Here is a 25,990-nt window from a genome sequence, read left to right as displayed (position 1 = left end):
AACTCTTCGAGGTCCTACAACAATAATTGTGGCTTCAGCAACACCATCATATGAAAGAAGAGACGATATAAGAAGGAATGAAAGAAGAAGAGTCCCCCCCCCGATGATCATGAAGATAGCTTTCGTCCTCCAAAGAGATTAAGGAACTCCATGTATGAAAGCAATGCTACTAATCAATCTGAATATATTCTTACTTTTGCTTTATCTAATTAATCTCCTCCAGATTCTTGGGACAGTTGGTTGGTTGATAGTGGGGCCTCTCACCACTTTTTTGGATATAAGGTGGTTCTCTCTAATTTGGTAGAGAGGGAGACCAATTTGAACATTATTCTTGGTGACAATACCACTCATCCCGTAAAGGGCTTTGGGTCTATCAAATTTCATTTGAACTCTGGGGAATCTGTCTTGCTTCATGATGTATTATATGTGTCGAGATTAAAGAAGAATTTGGTTTCGATATCTACTCTAGAGGATAAAGGAATGAGGGTTGCATTCATTAAAGGAAAAGTACTTACTTGGCCTGTTGAATCCTACATGAGAAATGCCTTCACATTGGGAACTAGGTTTGAAGGACTCTATAAAGTCACTAGAAGACCTCTTCTAGCTATGGTCCATAATACAAATCTTCAAAGCGAGCTGTGGCACCGAAGGCTGGCCCATCTACACTATGATGCACTTCCAAAATTGAAGAAGTTGGTCTTCGGGATCCCCGATGTTCAAGCTCAACATGATGGAGTATGCCCTGGGTGTGCCAGTGGAAAGAAGACAAGGGGACCATTCCCCTCTAGCGAAAACAAGATGGAAGAAATTCTTCATCTTATTCATTCATATATATGTGGTCCTATGCTCGTACATTCACTTAGGGGTCATCTCTATTACATCACCTTCATCGACAATTTCTCAAGGAAAACTTGGATATATTATTTGAAGCACAAGGATGAGGCATTCGAAATATTCAAAGAGTTCAAGGCTTTGGTCGAAAATCATACAGGGAAGAAAATAAAAATCTTCAGGTCCGACAACGACAGGGAATACATCTCAAATGAATTCATAGACTTTTGCAAGAAGGAAGGAATTGAGAAGGAGACTATTGTGTCCTACACTTCCGAGCAAAATGGAGTGGCTGAGAGAAAGAATAGGTCCATTGTGGAAGTTGCCCAAGCCATGCTCCCTGATCAAAAGCTGCCAAAGTTCCATTGGGCTAAAGCAGTATATGTTCAAAATAGGTTGCCTCATCAAGCTTTGAACAACAAAACTCCCAAGGAAGTATTCACAGGTATCAAGCCCGACATTGGTCATCTTTGGATTTTTGGCTGCCCCATATACTTCCATGTGTCGAAGGACAAAAGAAACAAGCTAGAAGCTACAGGAAGGAAAGGTATGTTTGTTGGATATAGTGAAGATTCTAAAGCATTTAGAATATATATTTTTGGTCAAAGGAAGGTTGAAATTAGTAAGGATGTAACATTCGATGAAGATGTTGCCCTTAGAAAAGAAAGGGACCTCCCTTCGCCTCCTCCTCCTAAAGACAAGAGTGATGATATGGATATCCTAGAAGGTCCTTCTCTGCCTGAATCCGAGAAGGACATCATTGATGACCCTATGGAGCCTATGGACCCTTTGGATCCTCCTCCAAGTGATCCTCCTACCAGGAAAAGACCACTTTGGCTCAAAGACACACTACAAGATGCCGAGAAACATGCTGCTGCTCGTGGAACTTTCAGGGAAAGCAAGAAGCCATGCAGGTACCAAGCATATGTTGTAGCTATGAGAAATATGATTCAAGCTGAACCTAGTACCTTTGAAGAAGTCATGAAGGAACAAGTCTGGAAGGATGCAATGGCCAAAGAATATGAGTCTATTATGAAAAATGATGTATGGGATATTGTGCCGAGACCAAAGGGAAGATCTGTGGTAACCTCCAAATGGCTCTATAAGATCAAGCATGGGGTTGATGGAAGCATCGAAAAATACAAGGCAAGGTTTGTAGCCCGTGGATTCTCTCAAAAAGAGGGAGAAGATTACGATGATATATTTGCTCCTGTGGCCCGATATACAACCATTTGTTCGATAGTAGCCCTTGCTGCAAGTCAGGGATGGACTCTCCATCAAATGGATGTGAAGATCGCTTTCTTACATGGTTTGCTTCAAGAAGAAGTGTACGTTGAACAACCTCCAAGATTTGAAGTTCATGACAGGAAGACCCATGTATGTCGATTGAAGAAAGCTCTCTATGGATTGAAGCAAGCCCCTCGTGCTTGGTATGCTCGTATCAACAGTTACTTGATGAAGCTAGGATTCACAAGGAGCAATGTTGATCCAAACTTGTACTTCAAAACAATCCAAGGTATGCCTCTCATTTTGGTATTATATGTTGATGACTTATTCTTGACAGGTGTAGACCCTCTCATTCTAGAATGTAAGAGGGAGTTGGCTTCCGAATTCAAGATGAAAGACCTTGGTTTGATGCACTATTTCCTGGGACTAGAAGTATGGCAAAAGCCGGACGAGATTTTCCTTTCACAAGGAAAATATGTTGTAAAATTGTTGGAAAGATTTGGCATGGTTGAGTGCAAATCCTTGCCTACACATATGGAGATGAATTTCAAGAAACTGTGTGGAGAAGTTGTTGGACCGGATCTAGCAAACCCTTCTAAGTATAGACAATTGATTGGTGCTCTAATGTTTCTCGTGAATACTCGCCCCTTGAACTAGTTTATGACCGAGCCTCACCATGTACATTGGGTCCCTGCCAAGAATGTATTGAGATATCTACATGGGACTTTTAACCTTGGACTGAGATATGCCACTGGAGATGTTAGACTACATGGATATACAGATGCATATTGGGCTAGGAATGTTGTCAACAAGAAGAGTACTTTCGGATGTTGTTTTAGTCTGGGATCTACCATGATATCATGGATGAGTAGGAAGCAGAAATTCATAGCCCTTAGCACTGCTGAGGCTGAGTATATTGCAGCTAGCCTTGCGAGTTGTGAAGCAATTTGGTTGAGGAAGCTCTTTGGAGAGCTATTTGAGCAGGTTCTGGACATGACAGTTATCTATTGCGACAACAAGAGTGGGATTCGTTTGTCGGAGAGTATTGTTTTCCATGAAAAGTCTAAGCACATAGAAATCAAATATCATTTTATCCAAGACATGGTGCAGAGAGGAGCCGTAAAACTTCTTCACATTTCAACAGATGAGAAGATAGCCAATATCCTCACCAAGCCTTTGCCGAAAGGGAAGTTCTTGGTATTCAGGGAGTAGCTTGGACTGGTTGAGATGACCCTTTCGAATAAGGGTCTGGGTTGATCAAGAACATTGAACAATGCTCTTCCCCCCTGGTTGATCTCCCAGGTGTGGAATGGAGCTATAGGGCTCCTAGGGATGAGAGACCTCTGACCGATAGGATGTTGAGACCTGGATCTCCCCTAGTCAGAGTATGCCCCAGTTAGCATCTTGCCCACTCTGTGGGATAACCTCTCCCATTTGGTCAATGGGTTGAGGGACTTGGGATAGAGTGTGATCCCTACCCCTTGCAGTAGGTGGATCTCGCCCAAGTTGGTGGATGCATGTGTTCTACCATCTGACTCTTTAGGGTTAAGATGGATGATCAGGGACAATAGGGTAGAGTGTGATCCTTACCTTCGGTAAGTTGATCTCACCTATTGTCAGGGACTTTGGGATAGAGTGTGATCCCTACGCTTGGGGTAGGTTGGTCTCGCCCATTGTCTTTGCTTCCGAATGGTCGCTAATGTTCCCAGATGATGATGATGATTCCGGGTGGTAGCAAAGTCTCCCCGATGGTGATAAAGGTAGGTTGGTAGTTGGAGCTCCCCTGCAGCATTTCTTCTTTAGATTCGAGAATGTTCAGAGTGAGATGAGCAGAGAGAAGCAAAGATGGTACATGATGACATGATGATCGATAGATAGATATTGACAAGTGGAATTCTCCCTAGTTGAGAGGGAGTGTTAAATTATGCAACTAGAGTCAAATTCCACTTTGGACAACTCATTTGATGGAGATAACCATTGCACTGAATTCCTCTTTTCGAGAGGACCAAAATCGACCTAAAGATCACTCAAATCGGTTTCGAGAGGACCAAAATTGACCTAAAGATCACTCAAATCGGTTTCGAGAGGACCAAAATCGACCTAAAGATCACTCAAATTGGACAAGGAGAAGTGTGTTTTTGAATTAAAGCCCTCACACGTGCAAATTGTCAAGGTCAGCTTCAACTTCAAGTAGGCTCATGAAGCCCAACGGCATGTCTTTTCGCCCACATGGATTCATATAAATACATGAGACGCCAAACCTCATTAGGCACTTCATTCACACAACACACGTCTTCTTTTCCCTTCTCCTATTGGTACGTACAACTCAGAAGTGAAAGACTTCTCTCTCTCATGCGAAATACAGGTGGCTGTCTCTGATTGGGCCAAATTACAGGGCTGACTACAAGACATTGACCAGCGTTGACTTGGGCATAATTGGAATGTTTTGATTGCGTTTTTGGGTGAATCTTTTCTGTTTTAGCAGGCCACAGATATTGGTGTTAAATTCAAGGCAATCTGTGCTCCTTGACTGAATCCCTAATTGCAGAGGTTGACTGTAAGCTCCATCTCCACATTGACCAGGTTTAACTGCACTAAATCAATCTATTTTGGGCTCATTTCAGTCCGCCAAGGAGGCTGCGTTATTTGCTCCAGCACCGAGCTCCTTCAAAGACTATTTTAACTGCTGTCCTATCTCTGGTTAGGGCACATTTTGACCGCAGTTGACTGCTGTTGACTTGAGCAGACTTCAAACAGATCAGATTTGACTACAGTTGACTCCATCTCTCTTTTGAATAGTTGCTTAATATTTTGACATTATTTGGGTATTGAATTGATATTGGATGATGTACTCTCTCTGCTGAACATTTGAAGACAATCTAATAAGAAGAATATTTGCAAGGGTTTCCCCATAGTGGGTTTTAACCTGTAATTGACCAAATTTGTGTCTCTTGTCTCTTGGCTGCCTTTCACAGTGCATTTGTGTAATTGTTCTATCTACTATTGCTCTACTGTCATTGGATAAATTGAAGAAGTGAAATTGAAAATTGGATGCTATTGGATATTGCTAATGTGATAGTAGCAGCATAGAACAAATTGATGAAAAATTAACAACATTGAGGGGCAGCTCGAGTACTTAGTGGAAGCCACCCATCTTTCTTGCTGTTGGACGAGATTAACTTGCTTTCTGGGCTGCGTAATAGTGGCTGTGTTGTGCGTGGTACTTGGAGGAGCTCAAACGCAGTTACAGCCAAGACATATTCTCTCCTAGCTGAGTGTCAGGCTGGATATATTACTCAACCGAAGCCTGAATCTCTACTTTCTTGCTGGCAGTGGGTTCTGAAGGTTACAGTAATGGGTGACAAATCACTCTTATACACTTTATCCTTGCTGGAGATTCATTTTGGGCTGCATGCTACCCCAAAGACCAGTTCTGCATGGGATTCCAGGACTATCATTAAAAGTGGACTTGTGTATTAATCATTGGACAGCGTATATTATAAACTAGTGCTGGAATGATGCTTCAGAAGAACCAATATTGAAGTCTGTACACTTGCTAAATCACTGCCACAAAAGATCAGGTTCTACTCTTCTGTTTGTTCACTGTACACTCAGATTTTAAATGTGAAAATATTGCTTGTGGGTTATGCTGTTATGTAACAGTAGTGTTCTAATTTATGAGGTATCATAAGGGATAGATATGTGTTTAGAAGAAGTTTGTTGGCACGTGTAAGGCATAGAATGCATTGCACAGAAACAAAAATTTATAGTGAGCACCTACAGAGAGTGTAAATGAAATGTTTGAAGGAATTCATCACTGAAAACTCAAACCAAAACTCAGAAATTTTTAACAAAAACTAGCAGTGTTACAGTTGGGTATCTTACACCTTGCTAGGATTTAGTGAGCTCGAGATTGTACCAGCTTGTAATATGTTGTGAGTATGCACATGTACTTCATCTTGATCTCTTACATATAAATGAAGTGTTTCAGCTATACAAATTGTCTACTTGCGGATTTGATTTTCAGCTTGCATTGTGTTTTTGATTAGGTAATTTCCAGCACCTGTTCATGCTAATTTGACAAAACATAGGGCTGAAATTATTAAGCAATTTAACATACATCTTGAAGTTGGGTGGGATTTTTGCTGCTGTAAATTCTGCTGTAATAAAGATATTTCAGATCTGTTATATGCTACCCTAAGGGCTGTAACTTGTTACAATTGAAGTACACTTGTCTGGTATCTTTTCTCTTGAGCTGCCTAGTAATTTGGACTGAAGTGAAGAGAAGTATATGTGGCTGTTTTCTGCTGTATCTATATATTTCAGATCAGTCCTAAGACTAAAAGCTCTCAGAGATTAGATCCAGGAATATCCCTATCGAGAGGTGAAGTTTCCAAATTTGCAATGAAAGTCATAAACGGAAATTTCTGCACAAGCTGTAATCATCTCTCAATGGTGCCATGGTAACACTTACAGAAGTTACTTGCTCTTGAATTTTCTGTATTTTCTTCTTTTGTAGTTTTTGATGGAGATGCACTCTTCTTTTTTTATTCCCTTGTACAATGTCTTTGTACTTTCTAGCTGGCAGAAAGAAGAGGGTAGATAGATGACTCTTCTCCTCACAAAAGATAAATCAAAATATATATATCCATTTTTCTCTTGCAGACATCACCATAGTTAACAATATCTGATCTTCCTGGCAATCAGAAAATCAATATTACCTTATATTAGGTTTAATTTTTCCATCTTTGACCATCAGAAAGAGATGACACTATATATATTCAAAACCTTCAAGTTCTGCTGATATGTGCAACTCATAAGGATCGAGGTGATGTTGATATTTGCTCGGGCAGTTACTTCTGCACAGCCCTAAGTATCTAAACATGCAGAAGTCCATCAAGGGGACCTTAATAATTACTTTAATAATTAAAGTAATTTCTTTTATAAGGAAAAAGTGAGTTTAATCTGATCTAATGCAAAGGTTATTTGCATTAGTAAATTAGATGAATCTCAATCATCAATCTCAAGTGAGGCAAGATCTAATCGCAGTTGTCAATCACTTTGGAAATCAAAGTTGTGGATTTGGTCATAACTAAAACTTATAAAAGGGCTAGGCCAAGGGAGAAGACACAACAACACACAGGAGCACAAGGCACTGAGAGAGGCGTCTCAGTGGTGGGTGGAGAATTCTACTCGTGTGTTGGGTCTGAGGAAAGTGCAAAGGGAGCAACAAGGAGGAGATTCAAATCAGCCAAGTCTAGGGCTTGATCAGCTGGATCAGATCCATTTGCCACTTGCTAAAATGACCTCACAATCTCTCAATTTGCAGACATGACCATAGTTAAAAATATTTGATCTTCCTGGCAATCAGAAGATCAATATTAACTTATATTAGGTTTAATTTTGCCATCTTTGAGCATCAGAAAGAGATGACACTATATATATTCAAAACCTTCAATTTCTGCTGATATGTGCAACTCATAAGGATCAAGATGATGTTGATATTTGTAGCTCAGGCAGGTACTTCTGCACAGCCCTAAGTATCTAAACATGCAGAAGTCCATCAAGGGGACCTTAATAATTACTTTAATAATTAAAGTAATTTCTTTTATAAGGAAAAAGTGAGTTTAATCTGCTCTAATGCAAAGATTATTTGCATTAGTAAATTAGATGAATCTCAATCATCGATCTCAAGTGAGGCAAGATCTAATCTCAGTTGTCAATCACTTTGGAGATCAAGGCTGTGGATTTGGTCATAACTCAAACTTATAAAAGGGCTAGGCTAAGGGAGAAGACACAACAACACACAGGAGCACAAGGCCTGAGAGAGGCATCTCAGTGGTGGGTGGAGAATTCTACTCGTGTGTTGGGTCCGAGGAAAGTGCAAAGGGAGCAGCAAGGAGGAGATCCAAATCAGCCAAGTCTAGGGCTTGATCAGCTGGATCATATCCAAATTGTTGTATGTATTTTCCTCAGTTTGGACCATTTTCCCAGTAAGGGAACCCAATTAAGTTCTGATTAATAAAAGGAAGAGTTGTGTTTAGGCAGAAATTTCTGTATGTATGCCTAATTGAGATTGGTTAATTTAATGTAACTACAGTGATTAATTTTTGTTTATGTTAAGAACTCAGCTGTCCTTTTATTTGGTAGACGTAAATCTGCTAAGAATTAATTGACAGGTGCTGGGTTCAGAAATTAAAATGGGAAACTGCAAGAAAATCTGCAACCAACTTTACTTCACGAGCAGGCTTCTTTACTTGTATATCTGGGGCCTAACAAGTTCGAGAAAAAATTTCAACCAGAACTTCTGGTGACATCACCTCACAAGAAAAATATGTAAATGTGGAATAAAATAAACATAAGAGCCCCAAAAGACAAGATAAAAATCCTCCAGTTATTATGTCTATTATCAGCAAACACAAATCCATTTCCTAACAACAATGAATCAATATAAAAGGATTTGATTAGCAGCATAAGCTGGATTCTTATGTGCTATTTTTCTTGTCATCAGAATTAATGAAGTCAGTTTGTTCCAACTTATTTCTAGTCATTGATTTTATAGCCATTTTAGATGCATTCATACACAAAAAATGTTGTAACAATCTGTCAATATTTCAACCAAATCTCTATTCAACTAGAGAATTTATTTGAATAACTAGGGAAACCCTGCAGACAAGAGAGTAGAAATACCTGTCCATAACTGACATTACATACATAAATTGCAGAACTGCTGCTATGGCAAATGCAATGCCCCAGAATATCTGCTTGTCCCAGAAACAGAACACACTGATAACTGCTAGATATGTGGTTAAACTATGCACAGAAACTTTCATTGTCTGATTTGCTCGGGTGCAGAGTATCGATAGCAAAGCAAATGCAACCACAGCACCAATTCCCCCTGCCATAGCATATAAAGGCCAATACTTTTCTGTTTGACCCCGTTTACTCTGATTAAAAATTTTGTTAGTGATTCTGTGAAGCTTGAGGTTGTCATCCTTATCAAACCTGCTGGTTCCAAGCACAAAAAGAACAAACCCCAAGCCAATTAAGTGTATGATAAATAAACATGACCAGAAGACATCTCTCCAACACCTTGCAGGTTCTGGAACCCTCCCAAGAGGGGGAGGCGTTATGCTTCCCTCAACACTCTCACTACGCTGACCCTCCTGAAATTGGAGGAAATGGTCATTAAGATTCAAGAATCCTCTATATACATTAAAAAGAAATTATATTCAATATTCAGTCTTGACTCTTAAATTAGATAAATAATCAACTCCGATCTATACCAAGCTTTTAAGTATAATAAAGATAAACTTCTAAATTAAAAATATCTAGCCTGGTACTACTAGAATAAAAATGCTAACACTCCTTAAAAATAACATCATAACTGTGAAAATGGGGAAACCTTCACGACCTGGAACTCGAAATACTACATAAATTTCATTCTCAAAAGAACATGATTTGTCTGATTAATAGCTTAGCTGCACAGAACCTGCCAAATTCATCTTGTTTTTAATACTGGAGGTTAACCCGCCCTAATAAAAAATGATGATGTGAAAGAAATTATTGAATTTACAGCCACTGTCAAGCTGTAAACTGGTTGAAGAGGACAGCATATACCACCAAAGTATCTAAGTAAAATAATAACATGGGAAAATTTCCATATGATTCCAGCAAAGCTCAAAAGATAGAGGTAATACAAGCTTGATCACCTTGATGCTCTTGCCAACAGTCCACTTCGTTTTAACGTTGTTTCTATGATGAAAAGGATTAGAAAGAAGAAATTCCAACTTTCCTTCATTTTCATGAGTTAACGAGTTGTGAAGATCATTAGAGCTACTTGTAAATGACACCTAATGTCAATGTACGCAAGGCACTTCAAGAGATTATTTTTCAGTCTCCGTTTTCATAGATCGCATAAATTATATAATCTTTCATCCTATAATGTTCTAGATCTAGTCTAGTACTTAGTTTTGCTATGAAGCAAATGAGAGTTTGTTCTTATTTTTAGCAAATATTAATTTTCTTCTTTAAGTTGAAAACAACAAAAAGATGATTTTGATCTTCTAATTTGGAGTTAATAATCTCTTTAAAATATATTAACTTAAATCTTATCCTCAATTTCTTCATGGCACCACAATTTCTTTCAGTTTAGTTGTGATGGTAAATCAACATTCTAACAAGCTACCTCCTCCTCCACCCTCCAAGGGTTAAACCAATAATCCGTATGTTGAGTCCACCCTCTTTTAAGTCTTGAGTGATTTTCATTGGAAATTGAAGCAATGTGTAATAAGTTTGTACATGAATTTGAAGCACTATTGTCCCCTCATATTGTATGAAGAGACTGTCATCACATATGAGCAACTAGTACTAGAGTCACTTGTCTAGTGGTATAATGTTCAAATTCACATCCAATGTGAGCACTTCTACCCATTCATTCAAAGATCATGTTCACGACATATTTCAGCCTTTGCCTACATGATGGCCTGATAGTGAACTAGCCTGGCCACCCCCAATCATTTCATTGAAGGTATATCAACTCATCTCACATACCTTAGATGGTTCCTGCACGTGCAGATAGTACACTATGATTTCATGCACATTGTCATGGTATCTCGTTTAGTTGCTTTACTTCAATTGCTTTATTATGGTTTTGTGTATGGGTTCCTTGCTTAGACATGGTGATATGGTTTCTTATATGATTGTGACTATTAAGAACATTAGGTGTCTCTAACTGCTTCAAACTTCCCTTTTGCTAAGCCTGGTCAAAATATTAGAAACTTGTTGATCTATGGACACATACTATAATTTCAATATTCCCTTCTAAATCATGCCTCGTATGAAGTGATATATGATCTCAATATGCTTTGATTCTTAGAGTTTCATACAACTTTGATTATCATAGTAAATCATCATGGGATCCAACTCCTAACCAAATAAACCCGCAAGCAACTTGTGAAACCAAATGACCTCACAACTCACTATACTAGTTGCCATATATTGTGCCTTGTTGAGCTAAGTGCCATGGAAATCTGCTTCCTGTTGAAACAGGATATCATCACTAATCCCAAAATAAAGCAACACCTAAGGTGCTCTTTCTATTTGTTACATTGTTGACACAATCTACATGTGTATAGCCTTGCAACTTCACCTCACCATCTCCAAGTCTCAAGTATACCATACTCCATTGTGCCCTTCAAATACCTAAGCACATGTTTTGCTACTACCCAATGCTCTTGCTTCAACTTCACCATGAACTAACTCGAGGTATTCATTACAAAACATATATTGTTGATTTCTGGTAGCATCGGATGTGCTCTAAGTCTCAAATTTTGCAGGGAGGCTTGGGCACATGTATTCCAAAGAAACCAGAAAGCATTTTGGGAAATTCCACCGAGAAACAATTTTATTAAAATAATTAATTATTTTAATGGGACCCTAAGTCTAAACTTAGGAAAATAAAATAATTAATAGGTATTGATCTAACTGTGGGTGTAACTTCTAGAAGAAGACGAGGATCAAGCAGAAATGATCTTAGCCATTAATTAGCTTCTAATCTGGGCCGTTCAATGTCAATGAGGAGATTATTTAAGGAGACTTGAGGGTCATTTGGAAAGACACACAGAGCGAGTTCAGAAGTTCGATTTTCTGAAGCAGAGCAACTGCCAGGGGAATTTCGATAGTGAGCTTTTGCAGTGAGGGGTAGGGATAATTTGGTTGGAGAGTCTTCTCCTAAGCCGGGATACGCAGCAGAGAGGCAGAGAGACACCAGAAGGAGGTAGTGTAGTACCCGGGAGAAGGTGACACCGAGTCATAAGGGCTCACGCAGACGCAACGCAGTCCTCCCAGCAAAAGTCTGAAAATTTGCTGGGGTTTGACATCTGAGCCAGGAAGGTTGACGTCAGAGCTCCAGGAGAGCAAATCGACCCAATGCAGAGTTAACGCAGAGCCTTAGAGGCTGACGCAGGGCCCTCGAAGGGGTAGCGCAAAAATAGTCGGGGACATGTTGGTTCAGCTATCGAATCAAACGGGACTTTCCAGGTAGAGTGAGGTAGTCTCACAAATTTCTTCTGCCAGTTGTATTTCTTTGTAACTAGATTGTCGGGAGGACATCCAGAGTTGTATTTAGAAAATTACTGCATAATAATAAAAACCCTCAAAGCTGCTACACTGGTTTTCCCGTATTGGGTTTTTTCCAGGGACATTTGTCCAAAAAATACTGTGTCATTTGTGTTGTATCTTTCTCTATTGTTCTGTTCTTGTTTTGGGCATATTATTTAATTAGTGTAGGCTGCAGTGTATTAGCTTCGATATTTGTTGTAGGAAGCACTAAATAATTTGTTTCAGTAATTAACAAATACGAGAAGTTTAATCAGTTGCTACAATAGGGATTCCAATTCTCAAATTTTTCACATGGTATCTAAGCAAGTGCAAGTGAAGCAAGAAGAACAGTGCTAGAGAACCCAACGCTAAGCAGAGGGAGGAGATCGAAAAAGCTACAAGAGGCAGTTGTTCGAATTCCCAGAGGGGTTTGCGCAGTCCAAGGCGGAGGGCAGAATTTCGAGGCAGTCTCTCTTTGAGTGAGTCGACAAAGAGAAGGGCTTCCAGATCTAGATCTCGTCGTAGTAGAGGGAGCAACGTTGAAGCCTCAGTGTGAGGAAGAGCCGGTGGGATAGTTTTTCTGCAGGTCGTTTTGCTAGGCAGAAAGACGTCAAAAGAGAAGAGAAGCACGGTGAGGGAACTTTTCCTCAGTAGACTTGTTAGAATTGGCAACTAGGGTCAAACTCCATGTGGGTCATCCTATTTATGGCAGCTGATATTTTTCCTAGGTTCCTCTTGTCGAGAGGTGTAGAATTGATCTAAAGATCATCCGATTCCGACAAGTATTTATGGAGATATCAATTTATTTGTATTTACTTGACAAATTGTCAACGTCAACCAGTTGCTAAATATGTGGCACACATGCCCAGCAAATCATATAAATACAAGTGAGGTTGATTCATTTTCAACTCATCTCATCTCTCACATTCTTCTCTCTCTCCTTGCATATTGGGTACACACAAGGAAGAGGATCTCTCTCTCGTGGGAAGTAAGAGGAGGCAGGCTGAAGGAGGACGCAGGAAAAAGGATGCGGAAATAGTTGACTGCGTTGACTGAGTTTGACCGAGGTTGCAGAAAGTCTCTTTGACAAGCATTGACCTTAGAAGACTGTGGTTTTGGTGTGGTTGCCTCTCCTAGGCAAGCCGCAGATTTTGGCACACAAACTGAGGCAATTTGACCTTTGGTTTGACCAACGTTGGCTGCCCTAGTTTGGGGCAGCAAGTTGACTTTAGTCAACTACAGTTTGACTTCAGTCAACTGCAGTCTGATTGTGTTTTTGGGGTTGTTTACGGGCTGCTTCTTCAGGATGTTCAAGGACTAGATGACCAGGGAATTGACCAAGCATATTAGAGGTCAATTTCATCTCATTTGACTAAGTTTGACTTTGTTGATTTAGGGTTTGCTGTTGCTGATATAAAATTACAGAATTCTGATTTTGTACTATTTCTCTCTACTGAACTATTGAAGATAAAAGAAGATTTGATCAAAGGGTTTCCCCGTATTGGGGTTTGTCTGTGGCTAGCCGCCACATCTTGTGTCTCTTGTCTTGGCTTGTTTTCTGTCGATATTTTAATGTTCTATCTGCACTTTACTTTATGTATATGTGATTGCTAGTCAGTGGCTAATAAGAAGAATTGAAGTAAACTGCTCTAAGCATAGAACATACCATAATTTAACATGGTATCAGAGGTGAGGTGAAGACAAAGCCCAAGCAAGAGCAAGAGCAAGAGCAATCACCGAAGGTTGGCAAGGCTATCCTAAAAACTTCATGGGGTCCTCAACACTCTTCCCCGCCGAAGACAAGCTCTGTGAGAAGTCCAACAATCACGGATGGAAGATATCTCTCGATCTGACTTTAGAAGATCAAGAAGTATTGGACCATGTGAGAGGCAGAATCATTGATCCTCCATCAAATGCATCTGTTGCTGCTAAGAACAAGTGGACCAAGGGAGAAGTCAAAACAAAGAAGATCATCCAGGACTCTATCAACAAGCGCCTGGTGGCCTATGTTTCCGAGCTGACTACCTCCAAGGAAATCTACAATTGACTGGTGAGCTTATTTAAAGTTTATGATGCAAATCAAGTTTTGTTCCTTAGAAATACGCTGAAGGAAATTAAGAAGGGCAAAGATGAGAGTATGCAAGCATATTTCTTAAGGATCACCGAGATCAAGAATGATCTGCTATCAATTGGGGAAGTCGTTCCTGACAAGGAAATGACCATCACAACTCTTGGAGGGCTCCCATCTTAATGGTATATATTCAGAACCACTCTTCTCAACAATAATGTCATCCCAGGATTTGAGGAATTTATGGCTAGATGTATTCAAGAAGAAACAAAGATGGAAGAGCAAGAAATGCTCGCACTTAAAGGCAATCCCTCTGCCTTTTCTTCTCAAGCTAAAAGAAGAAACCATTATGGGGCTAAATCCAAAGGAAACGCTAGACCGAAAGGTGGAAGAAAAGGACGATGTTACAATTGCAACAAAATGGGCCACTATTCGAGGGAGTGCCCTGATAAAAGGGACTCACATCATGACAATGATCAAAATCATTCTCAAGGCAATCAAAGGAATGGCAGGTCCAATGGCAGAGATAAAAGAAACACCAGAAATCAAGGAAGAAGACAACCCTTCAAAAAGGCAAGAAACTCCAGGTATGAATCTAACGTTGTTAACAATAAGCAAGATGAATATTGTCTACTAGCGGCCCTCTCTACTACTGCTCCCCCGGACTCGCTGGGAAATTGGCTTATTGATAGTGGTGTCTCAAGGCACTTCACTGGTTACAAAGAAGCTCTCTCTAATCTGATAGAGAAGGAGACCAACCTGGAAATACAACACAAAATATTCCGTGAAAGGCATAGGGAATGTCACTCTTCAATTGAATCGGGGTAATACAATTCATTTGCAAGAAGTTCTATATGTACCTGATCTAAAAAAGAACTTGGTGTCCATTTCGGCAATGGAAGACAAAGGCTACAAGGTGACCTTCATCGATGGCAAGGTACGTGTATGGAAAAAGAATTTTAAAGAAGCTTTCACTCTATCTCTTCAGTCTGAACTATGGCATCGGAGGTTTGCTCACCTTCATTATAAAGCTCTACCCAACGCAAGACAAATAGTGACAGGGATGCCCAAGTTCAGAGTAGAGCAAGAAGGTGTATGTCCGGGATGTGCCGAAGGAAAGCTCAAAAGGGGACCATTCCCCTCAAGCCAAAGCAAGACCTCTGATATATTGCAGTTGGTTCACTCAGACATATCTGGTATGATGCCTGTGAACTCCTTGGGAGGATATTTATATTACCTCACTTTTACAGATGATTATTCTCGCAAGACTTGGATATACTTCTTGAAAAAGAAGGATGAAGTGTTCTCTTGGTTTCGTCACTTCAAAGCCTTGATCAAGAATCAAACCGAAAAGAAGATCAAGATCTTAAGGATTGATAATGGGACTGAGTATGAATCCAACGAGTTTCATGACTTTTGCAAAGAGATTGGCATTAAGAGGGAGACTACAACACCATATACTCCTGAGTAGGATGGTGTGGCGGAAAGGATGAATCGTACGATTGTGGAAGTTGTCCGTGCTATGCTCCATGATCAAAGACTTCCGAAGTTTCTATGGGCCGAAACTGCGAATACCATCGTATATGTGCAAATCCGATGCCCTCATCAAGCATTGGGTTCCAAGACTCCCGAAGAGATTTTCACTGGTAAGAAACCTTATGTATCTCATTTTAGAATTTTTGAAAGTCCTATATATTTTCATGTGCCGAAAGAGAAAAGGAATAAATTGGGTGCATCTGGAAAGAAAGGAATCTTCCTGGGCTATAGTGAAAATACTAGAGGCTATATAGAATCTATGTGGTTGGTAAAAGGGAAATCGAGATTAGCCATGACGGCACCTTTAACGAAGATATGGCTCTTAAAAAAGTTGACAATCTTCCTACTCAAAGGGGATCTAAAGAAGCTGACACCAGGGAACCGAAGGAAAAGGAAGATGAGACAATGCCCGATATGGAAGAACCTATGGATCCCATTGATCCCCCTCCGCAAGAGCCTTCCTCTTCTAGGAAGAGGCCTTCATGGCTTAGGGGGACATTTAATGATGCTGAAGGACACATTGCACCCAGAGGGACTTTCCGGGAAAGTAAGAAGCCGCCAGGTATCAGGGATACTTGACCATCATGAGCACGGTCATTCAAAATGAGCCTTCATCGTTCACAAAAGTTGTCAAGCATCAAGTATGGAAGGATGCTATGACTGAGGAATATGAGTCCATCATGAAAAACGATGTCTGGGATGTGATCCCCAGACCCCAGGACAAAGCAGTTGTCACTTCGAAATGGCTTTCCAAGATAAAGCATGCAGTTGATGGAAGTGCTGAAAAGTATAAGGCTCGTTTTGTCGCTCGTGGCTTTTCTCAGAAGGAAGGTATAGACTATGACGAGATATTTGCACCTGTTGCCCGACATGCGACCATAGGGCGACTCACCATCCCATGGTGGTGCACTATGTACAGGGTGAAAGGTTCAACCTTCCCCTATGACACCCCATGGCGACTGTGGGACAGGATGATTAGTTCTCCTGTGGGCCAGGACGATTAGTTCTCCTGTGGCGACTGTGGACAGGATGATTAGTTCTCCTGTGACGACTATTGGACAGGATGATTCGTTCTCCTGTGGACAGGATGATTCGTTCTCCTGTCGAGGCATCCTACCCATGTAGTCTGGGACTCATGGTAAGTACCTCTCATCTGATCAATGAGTAGGGAAATGGGGTTAAGGACCATTAGTAGTACTATCGATGGACGCATCGTTGTATCTACCATACTCCCTATGCTAGGATGACCTCCATTGAACTGGGATCAATGATACTGATCTGGGATCAGTGAGAGTGGTATTGCACACTCTGAGACTGACTTCGGGTCAATGGAGGATGGTATGATACATCCTCGATCATTTCTTCTTCTTCATAGTTCAACAGAGCAAAGCCAAGCAGTGCATTTGATGGCAGGGATAGTACTAACGGTCAGAGGGATTAGCAAATGGAGTTCTCCCTAGTTGAGAGGGAGTGTTAAAATTGGCAACTAGGGCCAAACTCCATGTGGGTCATCCTATTTATCGCAACTGATATTTTTCGTAGGTTCCTCTTGTCAAGAGGTGTAGGATGGATCTAAAGATCATCCAATTCCAAGTATTTATGGAGATATGAATTTATTTGTATTTACTTGACAAATTGTCAAGGTCGGCTAGCAGCTAAATATGTGGCACACATGCCGAGCAAATCATATAAATACAAGTGAGGTTGATTCATTTTAAACTCATCTCATCTCTCACATTCTTCTCTCTCTCCTTGCATATTGGGTACACACAAGGAAGAGGATCTCTCTCTCATGGGAAGTAAGAGGACGCAGGCTGAAGGAGGACACAGAAATAGTTGACTGCATTGACCGAGTTTGACTGGGGCTGCAGAAAGTCTCTTTGACCGGCGTTGACCTTAGAAGAGTGCGATTTTGGTGTCGCTGCCTCTCCTAGGCAGGCCGCAGATTTTGGCACACAAACCAAGGCAATCTGACCTCTGGTTTGACCAGCATTGACTGCCCTAGTTTAGGGTAGCAAGTTGATTTCAGTCAACTGCAGTTTGACTGTGTTTTTGGGGCTATTTATGGGTTGCTTCTTCAGGTTGTTCGAGGACCAAGAAATTGACCAAGCATATTGGAGGTCAATTTCATCTTGTTTGACTAAGTTTGACTTTGTTGATTTAGGGTTTGCTATTGCTGATATAAAATTATAGAATTCTGATTTTGTACGATTTCTCTCTGCTAAACTATTGAAGATAAAAGAAGATTTGATCAAAGGGTTTCCTCGCATTGGGGTTTGTCCGTGGCTAGCCACCACATCTTGTGTCTCTTGTCTTGGCTTGTTTTCTGTCGATCGTTTAATGTTCTATCTACACTTTATTTTATGTATATGTGATTGCTAATCAGTGGCTAATAAGAAGAATTGAAGTAAACTACCCTAAGCATAGAACATACCATAATTTAACAAGACTTCCCGCCAAGAAGTCTGTTTTCTTATTGGTTGAGCAACAACAGTAAGAACCACAGAGGAGATTTTCGACATTTTTAGTGGCAGAGATGACAACCAATGCCTTGAGGGATCAGGATAGATTGGACGGAGCATCCAACTATGTCATCTAGAAGGCAAAAATGTCATTCCTTCTAAATGAGTATGCCCTCAAGTCATATGTCGACAGCGTGGTGATTGTGCACGTAGATGCAGATCCATTGAAGAAATAAAAGGCAAAAATGGCGAAGGCAAAGAGAATGATCCTCAACGGAGTGAAGGATCATGCTATCTGTCACATTGCTAACAGAGGGACTACTAAGGATATGTGGGATGCATTGTCTACGTTGTATCAGGGATCTTCCGAGCAGTAGAAGATGTAACATGAGCAGAAACTGAGATCTGCTCAAATGCAGAAGGGGGAACGTGTGGATCCATTCCTCACAAAGCTTCAAGAGGCCCGAGATGAGTTTCAGCAGTGGGATCTACACCTCAAGATTCCGAGTTGGTTAGACTGGCCCTCAATTTTGTCTTAGATGAGTGGCAAGTCTTTGTCCACAGTATCTTAGGCAAGGCGACTTTGTCGAATTGGGATGAGATGTGGGCAGCTCTTAAGCAAGAGGAGTTGAGGAGAGACTTGGTCAAGTGTAAACTTGATGGCAGCAGCAATAGTGTGTCGAAGCCCAAGGAGGAGGATAAGAATGCAGCCCTTGCATCGAAGGGGCACCAGGAGCAGCGGAGGGGGAAAAAGGATGTCTCGAAGATAAAATGCTTCAGGTGTGGTGAGAAGGGTCACTAAGCAACACAGTGTCCTCTTAGGGAGAAGGACAAAGTTGAGAAGCACGATCTGAACGCTGCACCCACAAAGCTCGAGGAGGAGGAGTTCGCCATGACAGCTAAGATACCTTCAAGAGGGAGGTGGGCTGATTTGGAATTGTAGTTCAAAGGAGTTACAGTTGGGCAGGATCCTTGAGAAGCTCACCTCTCGAATCAATTCCTTGTTACGGGAGCCCAGATCAATAGTAGCAGGATGGACTGAGTGTCAGATAGTAGTGCAGGGAAGTGTTGGAGTGACAGATGCAGTGGCTAGAACGCCAAGTCTAAGCAGCGTAGTGCAGATTTGCAGCAATGCAGGGAAGCACAGTGCAATAGCAGCAGCAGTGCAGTGGCTTCAGAGGTATAGCGTGAGACTAGCAGTAGTCAAATCTTCAGCATCGAGATGCATCATACTGAACACCAGTTCAGTAATTTGGGATGTTTTTCCATTGTTGATGCAGTAGCAGCGGCAGTTTTCAGTTCAAGAGCAGTTGGTAGTGCCAGTGCCAGCAGCAACACAGATGAAGAAACTCAGAGGGTGTTGCAATACGGATGCAGTGTTGACAGTGGCAAGGTCAGCAGCAATACAAATGCAACATTTGCGCAGTGGTTGGTGGACAGCATGTCAGACATCAGCAGCACAGAGGGAGTTGTTATAGAACAGAGTGATGCTTCAGCAGGTTGCATTACTAGAGCACATTCCTCGCTAAGAGGGAGTGTTGATTTCGGGTAGCATCGGATGTGCTCTAAGTATCAAATTTTGCAGGGAGGCTTGGGCACATGTACTCCAAAGAACCCATAAAGTGTTTTGGGAAATTCCACCTAGAAACAATTTTAGTAAAATAATTAATTAATGGGTATTAATCTAACTAAGTGTAACTTCTAGAAGAAGACGAGGATCAAGCAAAAATGATCTTAGCTATTGATTAGCATCTAATCTGGGCCGTTGAATGTCAACAAGGAGATTATTTAAGGAGGCTTGAGGGTCATTTGGAAAGACACACAAAGCGAGTTCAGAAGTTCAATTTTCTGAAGCAAAGCAACTGCGGGGAGAATTTCGATAGTGAGCTTTTGCAGTGAGGAGCAGGGATAATTTGGTTGGAGAGTCTTCTCTTGAGCCAGAATACATAGCAGAGAGACAGAGAGACACCAGAAGGAGGTAGCACAGTACCCAAGAGGGGTTGACGCTGAATCAAAAAGGCTCACGCAAAGGCATCGCAATCCTCCTAGCAGAAGTCCGAAAATTTGCTGGGGTTTGACATCTGAGCCGGGAGGGTTGACGTCAGAGCTCGGGGAGAGCAAATCGACCCAACGCAGAGCCCACGCAGGGGCAGTGCAAAAATAGTCAGGGACACGTTGGTTTAGCAGCCGGATTAGTCGGGACTTACTGGGTAGAGTGAGGTAATCTCACAAATTTCTTCTGCCAATTGTATTTCTCTGTAACTGGATTGTCGAGAGGGCATCCAGAGTTGTATTCAGAAAATTACTGCATAGTAAGAGTTGTTGCACCGGTTTTCCTGCATTGGGTTTTTCCGAGGACATTTGTCCAAAAAATATTGTGTCATTTGTGTTGTATCTTTCTCTATTGTTTTGTTCTTGTTTTGGGCATATTATTTAATTGGTGTAGGCTGCAGTGTATTAGCTTCGATATTTGTTGTAGGAAGCAATAAATAATTTGTTTCATTAATTAACAAATAGGAGAAGTATAATCAGTTGTTGCAGTAGGGATTCCAGTTCTCGAAATTTTCACATATATATGGTCTAGTGATGACCAAATACATTAAGGAACCTATCAACTGCCCATACAACATGAGATCCACCAACTCTAAATCTAAAGCTATCATCTTCTTCAAATTGTTGATCATGGATTTGGCCATAGGTTTGCAATCCTCCATCTGAAATCTCTTTAGGATCTCAATTGCATCCATAGCCTACCCAAGGAATATCTCCCCTGCTTTCTACCAAACCATAAACCCAAGAAGTAATGCATCGTGCCGATGTCCTTATCTCAAACTCGGCTGCCATATATGCTTCGCACCCTACAATGAGCTTCTCTACACCTGTCAAAAACAAGTCATCTACATATACCACAAAAATAAGAAAATCACTCCCACCAAGTACATAGCATAAGTTAGGATCTCTTTCACTTTTGGTGAAGCCCATACTCAGCGAATATCCATCGATCCATATCATGCTCTCGATCCCTGCTTGAGTCCATACAAGGATTTCTTAAGCTTACAAATATGGGACTCCTCATTTGCGTCAAAGCCTTGAGGTTTCTATGTACACTTCTTCCTCAAATATCCTATTAAGGAAAGTTGTCTTCCCATCAATCTGATGTCTCCTCCATCCCATGAATATAGACATAACTACTCTAATGGAAGTGGACCGGGCAAATGGAGCAAAATTCTCATAATCCACTCCCTCTTCATAGGAGAACCCTTTTGCTATGAACCTCACTTTGAACTTCTCAATGTTGCCATCTGGAGCATGCTTGATCTTGTAGAGCCACCTGGGACTCACAACTGATTTCCCTTTCGATCTTGGCAATATCTTCCAAACTTCATTCTTCACCATGTAGTCCTCCACCATGGCTTCCCACCATAGTTATTGGTACGTTTCATCCTAAAAACTGGGAGTGCTTGGAATCAATGATGGTGAAATGAGGTAAAGGAAGGGCAGCACGCCATTCTTTCCAAAGAGGTGCCAACGACAGACTCCCAAAACCCTTCATATGTTGGTATCTATTAAACAGCCATTTAGCTCTCCGCCAGTTTCAAGAAGTTGGAAAACCAAAAATGAAGCTTGAGGAAGAGAAGCTGAACTAAACAAAGCATTGTGTTGACAATCTTCACTTGCCAAATCTGGTTACTCTCCACAAGGCTCATCTAACAAATAGCTATTTTCTTTCAATGTATTTTTTTACGTTTTTAGGTAGGCAATTTCTTAAGCAATATATGAGTCATTGTGACAATCAGAGCAAGATGATTTTGAAGATAAGCGTCTGCCCTCTCTTACTCTGTTATAAGGATAGAAGACCAAGAATTCTGGAGAGGCTTTCTCCCTTTCAAATTTCTGTGCTGTTTCAGGCTGTATGGTTAAAACCACAGGCCTCAAATCTTTTTCAATACAAATATAATGGTTGATATAATCGTTACCATCAAAAAAAGGGAAAAAAAGAAAATATAAATAAACTAGCATAGATCCATCTCAATCCTAGATCTTTTAACTGGCAAGAAGCTTAAACCTGGTTTTTTTTATCCCTCTCAGTGCTCAAAAGATCCAGGGTTATGATGGATCTGTCAGTGAATTATACATTCCATTTCAGAAGAAGCACAGCAACCAATTTCTGCCAGTGTGAAGAAAGTTAACATATGCAAAAGGACATCTTCCTAGAAGTTAAGTATGACCATTTGCTGCTGACAATCATAGATAGAAATTTACTAGTTCCGGCACTATTACTTAAATTCAATTTATCATAAACAGGTCATACAGATTTTATCACAGCAATATGGTCTTATAGTGACGGTTATGGTCATAGTCAAGCTTGCATGTCAAATTTATTGGACCCCGCTACAGAGATAGTTGAGTTGGAACAAATAAAACCCAAAAATAGACAATTCCTGATATTCCTAACCATTATTCTCAATGTTAGAAGCAAAAACAATTTATTTCGACTTGCTAGTTCTGTGAAGTGCTCAAACGATAGTCAGGCCATCGAAACCTGGTGGCAACATGATACATGCTCCAACTTCCAAGTAACATCTAGCAATACATACGCGAGACTTGCACTATGAGTTGCCGAAACTGCATGCGTTTAAACTAATAACAGTATAAGCAGGGCCGACCATGTATTATAGCATATTTGGATACGGGTCTAGAACCATCAGAGCAACGTTGTGGGGAATTTCTCACAGCCATCTATTTTTGGGCGAGATTTTATTTATTGAGACTGTATATTGAGGAAGTAATGGATTCCTCGTGTATTTGCATAATTTCCATTAAGTACTAGTGGATTATATAAATTCCACTTGGACATGTTCTCAAAATGCATGTCTTTATTGAATATACAACTTCAGTGGCCTAACAGTTGACAAAATGTTTTTCCTCTATAAAGGAATCTTAAGGAGATATGGTATGCACAACTCTGTAAACTAAGCAGGTCTGGCTAGAATGCGGTTTCACTTAGATTCGTATCGATATAAACTCCAAAGACTCCTATTTTAAGTGCAACATGTCAAGGGGAGGTTAGAGGATAGAATAGATTTCAATGGCCTAGGGAAGGGAACAATTTACATGGCATTGTAGCATTTCCTCAACAAAAATAAGAAAACAGAGAGAGAGAGAGAGATTTTAGGTAACTACCTCATCTGTAGTGGGAATAGAAGCAAGATCAAGATCAGTGTCCTCCTCGATCACAAACACCTCCCGCTGTGTACGATTCAGCGAGGAATGATTCTGCATGTCCCCTGTCCCCTGATTCGTTTCATCAACACAAGGTGGCAACCTCTTCTCCTTCCCCTTTCTCTTGCCCTTGCCCTTTCCTAGCCCTTACCTCATGCATGCTGATAGAACAACGAATCATGACCCCTTCGTGCAGTACAAGAACAGCCCCCCAAAATTTGCAATTCCAAGCAATAAATGTTAAGAAAGCAAGGAATTTGTCAAATTCCACGCTAGGCATGTCAACATTACCGCAAATTCCTTAGCATTTCTTCAATGCCGACTGGAAGTAAACAATTCCAACATTAAAAATAAGTGATCTATTTAATAAAGTCCGTCGTTCTTTAAAAAATGAACACAAACTAAAACTATTTGACGCAACGTGTTGACCAGGGCTAAATTCTTCCGGGTCCGCGGCTCTCTTCAAGCGGAAAAAATAGGGAACAGATCGTCCACCTTTTCGGAAAAACCATATTTAACGTTTTACGAAAATTAGTTGGAAGTTGTAGCTATACATAATGAATATATATTTATGCCTAAAATTTTCATTTTCTTTGCGCCTACTCCTCCGCTGTGTCTTATTTTCTTCCTCCGAAAAGCAAACTTAAAGCTGGGCCGTGCGTTCGTGTCCAAAACATACACACTGAGTATATCTTCGCCGCTTTGTCCCGTGTGTATGTGAGAAAGAGCGACGGGCGATTGTCTCCACTGTAAAAAGATGTACTTTACTGTTGCAGTAAATATGCAGTCATGGGTGACAAAGCTTTTGTAGTTTATTATATGACCTAACGCCATACCAGCGACGGAATTTGCACAGTAACAGCTAAGAGCCAAGTGTCGCACTATGGTTGACTGTGAGAATCACCATGAAAAGCGTTACTCAGTTTCATTGGCATCTAATCATGCGGAGTGGGCGTGGTAATGGCAAGGATGACGTGGCATTAACTCATGTGGTCCTAGTAATGGCAAGAACGACGTGGCATTAACTCATGTGGTCCTAGTAATGGCAAGAACGACGTGGCATTAACCCCGTCGGGCGTGGCAGTAGAATAGGGATAATGTGGCAGTAGAATAGGGATAATGTGGATGTTGTCGGTAGGTGGCTCGGGTTGTTTGTTGGTAGTTAAAAATGGGAGTAAACGCTGTATTGTCGGGATGCGGAATAAGAGAATTTTTTTTAATTTTTATTCAAAATTAGCTAAATTTTTAAAACGTAATTTTTTGATTTATTTTAAATGATTTTTTAATTAAATAAAATATTAATTTAAATTAAAAAACAAAAATGTTCATTTCACCAAAATATATATAGGGTTATTTGTTGATGGTTAAAAATGGAGTTGTTTTTAGTAAGATTTTGCAGAGTTTTTAGTGAAAAAATTTGGGGTCAAATTTTGATTTGTTATTTAAAATAGTCGCCCAAAAAAACCTTCAAAAAATTTCATTAAAGAAAACTCAGTTAAAAATCAAAGTAAACACTATAAAAAGATGAGAAATTTTTTTAATTTTTATTCAAAATTAACTAAATTTTTAAAACTTATTTTTTTATTTATTTTAAAATATTTTTTTAATATTTTTAATTAAATAAAATATTAATTTAAATTGGAGAAGAAAAAAACTTATTCATTTCGCATAAAAAAAATATATGGTTGTTTGTTGGTAGTTAAAAATGGGACTAAACTCTATATTGTCGGGATGCGAATAAGGAAAAAGTGTATATATATATATATATTCAAAATTAGCTAAATTTTTAAAACCTAATTTTTTTATTTATTTTAAAATAATTTTTTTACATTTTTAATTAAATTAAATATTAATTTAAATGAGAAAACATTTATATATATATGGTTGTGTGTCGGTAGTTAAAAATGAGAGTAAACGCTATATTGTCCGGATGCGGAATAAGAGTGTTTGAGATCAGATGCACAGCGGAAATTAAAACAAAATAAACAGCTGACTAATCAAGCACATAAGACACAAGAATTTAACGTGGTTCACCCAACCAATCTGGGCTACGTCCACACAACATACGCATCGGCAATCTTATTAATTAAACAGGAGATTACATAATGAAATCCTCATAAAACTCTCACCCTCATAGCAAACAATCCGAATGGTTGCCTGTTATATAGCAAAGAGAATCTAACAACCTCATTAACTCACTCACATCAAATATAGGAGGCATTAATCATCTCCCAACAACCTGGAGCTAATATAGGAACAGATTCCTATTGTTATCATCAACTGAGATTTTGCCTATTTTAAACACAACAGAAAATCTCAACAAAGAAAAAAAATTTAATTTTTATTCAAAATTAACTGCATTTTTAAAACTTTATTTTTTGATTTATTTTAAAATGATTTTTTTATATTTATAATTAAATAAAATATTAATTTAAATCAGTAAGGAAAAAATTATTCATTTCACATCTAATATTAATATATATATATAAAAAAATTGTTTTACTTAATTGAAGAGAAAGCTAAGCTTATTTACTTGAAACTC

At 39.9% G+C, this 25,990-nt stretch overlaps 1 protein-coding gene across 2 annotated transcripts in view; it reads right to left on the bottom strand.

The window, feature by feature from the left end:
• LOC149262909 (Plasma-membrane choline transporter family protein) overlaps positions 1-24,230 on the bottom strand; it is a 121,592-nt gene extending 97,362 nt beyond the window's left edge. The window contains exons 1-2 of one of the 2 annotated variants that reach the window (XM_089425401.1): positions 23,410-24,230; positions 8,749-9,224 (exon numbers count right to left, since the gene is read on the bottom strand). In XM_089425401.1, the coding sequence (XP_089281527.1) occupies positions 8,749-9,224; positions 23,410-23,508 (575 nt within the window). In that variant the 5' untranslated portion in view covers positions 23,509-24,230. The remainder of the gene's footprint in view (positions 1-8,748; positions 9,225-23,409) is intronic. The other variant, XM_089425398.1, reaches the window with a different exon arrangement.
• Between the last annotated feature and the right edge of the window lie 1,760 nt (positions 24,231-25,990).

This window comes from Pinus tabuliformis, chromosome 6, assembly GCF_031772625.1.
Source record: "Pinus tabuliformis cultivar Carrire ecotype Pingquan chromosome 6, CPIR1, whole genome shotgun sequence".
Taxonomy (NCBI): Eukaryota; Viridiplantae; Streptophyta; class Pinopsida; order Pinales; family Pinaceae; genus Pinus; species Pinus tabuliformis.
Note: the sequence above shows the minus strand (reverse complement) of the source record. Positions and strands in the feature narration are given on the sequence as shown.